The sequence below is a fragment of the Piliocolobus tephrosceles genome, unplaced genomic scaffold (genome assembly GCF_002776525.5).
Source record: "Piliocolobus tephrosceles isolate RC106 unplaced genomic scaffold, ASM277652v3 unscaffolded_19638, whole genome shotgun sequence".
Classification (NCBI taxonomy): Eukaryota; Metazoa; Chordata; class Mammalia; order Primates; family Cercopithecidae; genus Piliocolobus; species Piliocolobus tephrosceles.
The window spans coordinates 1,062-5,700 of record NW_022301685.1 but is presented as its reverse complement, the minus strand read 5'-3'; the positions used below and the strand labels follow the sequence as shown (position 1 = coordinate 5,700).

The window sequence follows — 4,639 nt, the reverse complement described above, 5'->3', positions numbered from 1 at the left end:
CCTCACCTGGCCTCCCCCTCACCTGGCCTCCCCCTCACCTGGCCTCCTGCCCTAGGGGAAGGGTTGTAAGGGGTGGCCCCCACACTGGCTGTCCTGGTGCCCTGCAGAGAAAATAGGACATGAGGGCCGCAGTCCAAAAGCTTACATCCTAGCAGGTGGAGAAGACAGGGATGTGTTGGGACGGGCACTGTGGTCCTGGGTGCCTTCTTGGCCGTCAGCAGAGCCTTCATGGGAGCGCCAGGCGAGTGGCACACAGCTGGGTCCCCCAGCGGGTTGGCTGATGAGGCCTCAAGTCCGAGGCGGCAAGAGCTCTTCCAGAGGCCGTTGTCCTCATCGCTCTGGCGTACTCGGGCGGGCATGTAGTTAGGAGCTGATTGAAGAGGAAAGACCCCCACACCAGTACTGGGATTTGACTTTTAGGCTAAACTCGAGAACCGTGGCCTCTGCTCTCCTGCCAGAGCTCTCCAGCCAGTGCCCGGGGGTCTCCGCCAGTGCCCGGGGTCTCCACCAGTGCCCGGGGGTCTCCACCAGTGCCTGGGGGTCTCCGCCAGTGCCCGGGGGTCTCTGCCAGTGCTCAGGAGTCTTGGTTTCTTTGTCTTACAGCCCTTTGTTTTGACCTCTCTGAGCCAAGGCCAAAACCCAGACAGGCAGCCCCACGACCTCAGCATCGACATCTACAGCCGGACAGTGTTCTGGACGTGCGAGGCCACCAATACCATCAACGTCCACAGGCTGAGCGGGGAAGCCATGGGGGTGGTGCTGCGTGGGGACCGCGACAAGCCCAGGGCCATCGTCGTCAATGCGGAGCGAGGGTAGGAGGCCAACGGGTGGGTGGGGGTGCTGCCCCCAGGCGTGCCCGCCGTGTCTTCCGCCGAATGCCAGCCTCTCACAGGCTGGGGTGATTTTCCACCCCGGTCATCGCATGGGTGGCTTTCCAAGATCCCAAAAGCAAACACAGACTCTTTCACGGGCGCTCCAGGGAAGCAGAAGGCCCTGAGGGCTGGAAGGGACGGGGTAGCTCTGCTGAGAGGTCACAGGGCAGCGCTGGCCAACGGGAGTTGCAGTCGACAGGTTTTGCACCATCCCTGTGAAACTTGAACCCTGTGCAGAAATCCCTTCCACGGCATGGGGGCTGCCCGTTGACTCGCTCCTGTTCCACCGCAGGGAGCTCCTGGGCTTCTTCCTCCCGGAGGCCCCCGATGCTCCCACCTGGTGGTCGTCAGAGCTTCTGGTTGGTGGGAAGGCACCCAGGACCTGAAGGTCTCCAGAGGGAATAGCCAGGGAAGGAGGGAGACCGAAACCCACGTGACATGAAACTTAGGCTCCAAACTGAGCATGGCAATGTTTGCGGACAGGAGCGCGATGGCCTTCCTCTGATAGCTGGGGGGCTGGCATGAAGACGGCAGCTACAGCCAGCACAGGTCCTGGGCCAGGAGCCCAACGTTTGAGCCCTGACTCTGCCACTCACTGCCCACGTGACCTCAGGCGAGTGGCATAACCTCTTGGAGACTCAGTTTCCTCATTGGTAGGAGTGGCGGCCACAGTGGTGCAGCCTCTGCAGCACACGGTGGGGTCAGTGGGCGGGAGCCCCGGGTCTGTTATGTGGCTGTGCAGGAGCCAGCTGAGCTGGTCTCCCAACGGCCAGGGCTCCGGGGTCCTTAGCAGCTGTGGGAGCCTGCATCTGTCTCCCATGGCTGCTGTCAGAAATTACCAGAAGCTAAGTGGCTGAGAGTAGTGGATGCTTGTTCTGTCACAGTTCCTGAGGCCAGAAGCCCGAGATCAGGGTGTGGCAGGGCCCTGCGCCCTCTGAAGGCTCTGAGGGAACCTTTGGGTTTCTAGTGGCTCCAGGCATCCCTTGACTTGTGGTCATGTCACTCCAGTCTCTCTGACGGCACATTGCATGCCCTCTTCTGTGTCACTTAAGGACACTTCAGTTGGCTTTAGGGCCCACCTTCACCCATGGTGGTCGTATCTTGATCCTTGGTGACATTTGTGAAGACGCTGTTTCCAAATAAGCTCACGTTCCGAGGTTCTGAGGTGGACGTGGATTTGGGGAGCACTGTTCATCCAGCACAGAATGTGACCTGTCAGCCTCGGGCAGCCCTGAGAGGCAGGGTCTTTCCACAGCCCGGCTGGGTGCCCTGAGCTCCGCGCTGGCCGAGGAGACGCCGTCCCCGCACCCGTCCTTCACCTGCCACCCTCCCGCAGGTACCTGTACTTCACCAACATGCAGGACCGGGCAGCCAAGATCGAACGTGCGGCCCTGGACGGCACTGAGCGCGAGGTCCTCTTCACCACCGGCCTCATCCGCCCCGTGGCCCTGGTGGTGGACAACACACTGGGCAAGCTGTTCTGGGTGGACGCGGACCTGAAGCGCATTGAGAGCTGTGACCTGTCAGGTACGCGCCCCGGGGCCTGCCCCGCCTGCAGACACCCTGCCTTCCTTGTCAGTAATGGCAGCAGCTGCCAGATTGTCTGGGACCTGCCGTGAGCCCAGCACCGCACCGGGGACTTTGCATGTAGCATGTTTAGTCCTCACGCTGACAACTCCAGGCTGGGGTTCCGAGTGAGCCCCACTGGACAGAGGCAGAAGATGAGGCTCAGAGAGGGTGAGCGAGCTGCTTGGGGCCCCACAGCCGGGGATGAAGCAGGACTCCAGCCTAGCCTCTGCCCCTGGCACCTGCACAAGCAGCTGCTCTGCTCTGGGCTGTGTTAGGCCGTGAGGACTGGAGAGAAATGAGAGTTGGAGCTTAGAGAGGGGCACAGGTCCCCATGGCTTTCCTCTTACGATGGGGTGGGTGGGGGAGGGGAGGGGCCGTGCTTGCAGGGGCCAGTGACGGAGGCCCGCCGCTGGAACTGATGCCCTTCCTCCCGAACCCAGCCCAGGGGGGAGCAGGGCTTTCCGAGGGCTTGGCTCGGGTTGGCTGCTTCCAGGGACTCTGCTGCAGCTCCCATCCGTGTCCAGAGCACGAAATCCCCCCGGCTCCCTGGCAGCCCTGTCAACCTCTGTCCTCCCAAGCTGAGTGTGGGGCGAGCCCTGGAGGTCAGCACCGCTCAGGGGGGCCTTGTGCTGCTTGCAGGGGCCAACCGCCTGACCCTGGAGGACGCCAACATCGTGCAGCCTCTGGGCCTGACCGTCCTTGGCAAGCACCTCTACTGGATCGACCGCCAGCAGCAGATGATCGAGCGTGTGGAGAAGACCACCGGGGACAAGCGGACTCGCGTCCAGGGCCGCGTCGCCCACCTCACTGGCATCCACGCGGTGGAGGAAGTCAGCCTGGAGGAGTTCTGTACGTGGGGACTGGCGGCGGGGGGATAGGGTGGGCAGGGCGGCCTCTAACCCAGACCCCTAGAGGAGGCCAGAGGCCAGTGCAGGAGCCCGCGTGGCCTCAGCCGGGCGGTGGGCTCTGCCAGATGCCAATCGTTTCCCGCTGGGGTTCAGTGAGACGTCCACATGTTCTGAGGCCTCTGAGGTTGTTTTCTCTGACTGCAGAACAAATCACCACAAACAGCATTTTAAGACAATACCAACTTTTCTTTTTTTGAGTCAGGATCTCGCTCTGTTGCCCAGGCTGGAGTGCCATGGCGTAAACACAGCTCACTGCAGCCTCGACCTCTGGGCTTAATTAAGCGAACCTCCTGCCTCAGCCTCCCAGGTAGCTGGGACTACAGGTGCGCACCACCACACCTGGCTAATGTTTTTTGTAGAGACGGGGTTTCCTCATGTTGCCCAGGCTGGTCTGCAGCTCCTGGGCTCAAGCAGTCTGCCTGCTGTGGCCTCCCGAAGTGCTAGGATTATAGGTGTGAGCCACTGGCCTGACAACACCCACGGATTGTCTCGGTTCTGTAAAGCAGAAGTCTAGGCACGGCGCGACTCACCTGGGTTCTCTGCTCAGGGTCTCACAGGGCCGGAATCAACGTGTCAGCAACGCTGGGCCCTCAGCGGAGGCTCGGTGGAGAAATAGGCTTCTGCGCTCACTCAGCAGGTGGCAGTTGTGGGACTGAGGTTCTGTTTTCTTTCCAGTTGTTGGTCGGGGACCACTCTCAGCTCCTAGAGACCACCCCAGGTCCTCGCCCCGTGGCCTCTTTGCCTCAGCAGTGGGGGCTCCCTGCGTCAGTCCCTCCTGCACCTTGAGTCTCTCAACTTGCTCCTCTCCCACCAGCTGGGGAGGCTGCTATGATTCGGTTCAGCCACCTGTGGATTAGATTAGCCTCCCCTTTGATAGACTCCAAGTCAGCTGATTAATAACCTTAATCACATCCACAGAATCCCTTCTGCCACATAAGGTCATGACGCTGTGCTGGGACTGGGGTAGGAAATGAGGGGGCATTTAGGATTCTGCCTGCCACTGCCTTGCTGTGCCCCAGGGCTTGGGGGAGGGGCCTGCAGAGCTGTGACCACAGTCCTTCCTCCCCTGCATGGTAACCATCTGAGAATTACTTGAGACCAGCCTGGGCAACATGGTGAGAACCCATCCCTACAAAAAATGCCTCCCCCAGGCCGGGCTCAGTGGCTCACGCCTATAATCCCAGCACTTTGGGAGACCAAGGCGGGCTGATCACTTGAGGTTGGGAGTTCGAGACCAGCCTGGCCAACATAGTGAAATCCCGTCTCTACTAAAAGTACAAAAATTAGCTG

At 60.9% G+C, this 4,639-nt stretch overlaps 1 protein-coding gene across 1 annotated transcript; it reads left to right on the top strand.

Annotated features, from left to right (window-relative positions):
• Window positions 1-747: 747 nt before the first annotated feature.
• Window positions 748-3,319, top strand: LOC111534367 (low-density lipoprotein receptor-related protein 5-like). The gene is made up of 3 exons (XM_023200989.1): window positions 748-812; window positions 2,209-2,399; window positions 3,081-3,319. The coding sequence occupies exons 1-3, from the start codon at window positions 748-750 to the stop codon at window positions 3,317-3,319; spliced, it is 495 nt and encodes a 164-aa protein (XP_023056757.1).
• The last annotated feature ends 1,320 nt before the right edge of the window (window positions 3,320-4,639 follow it).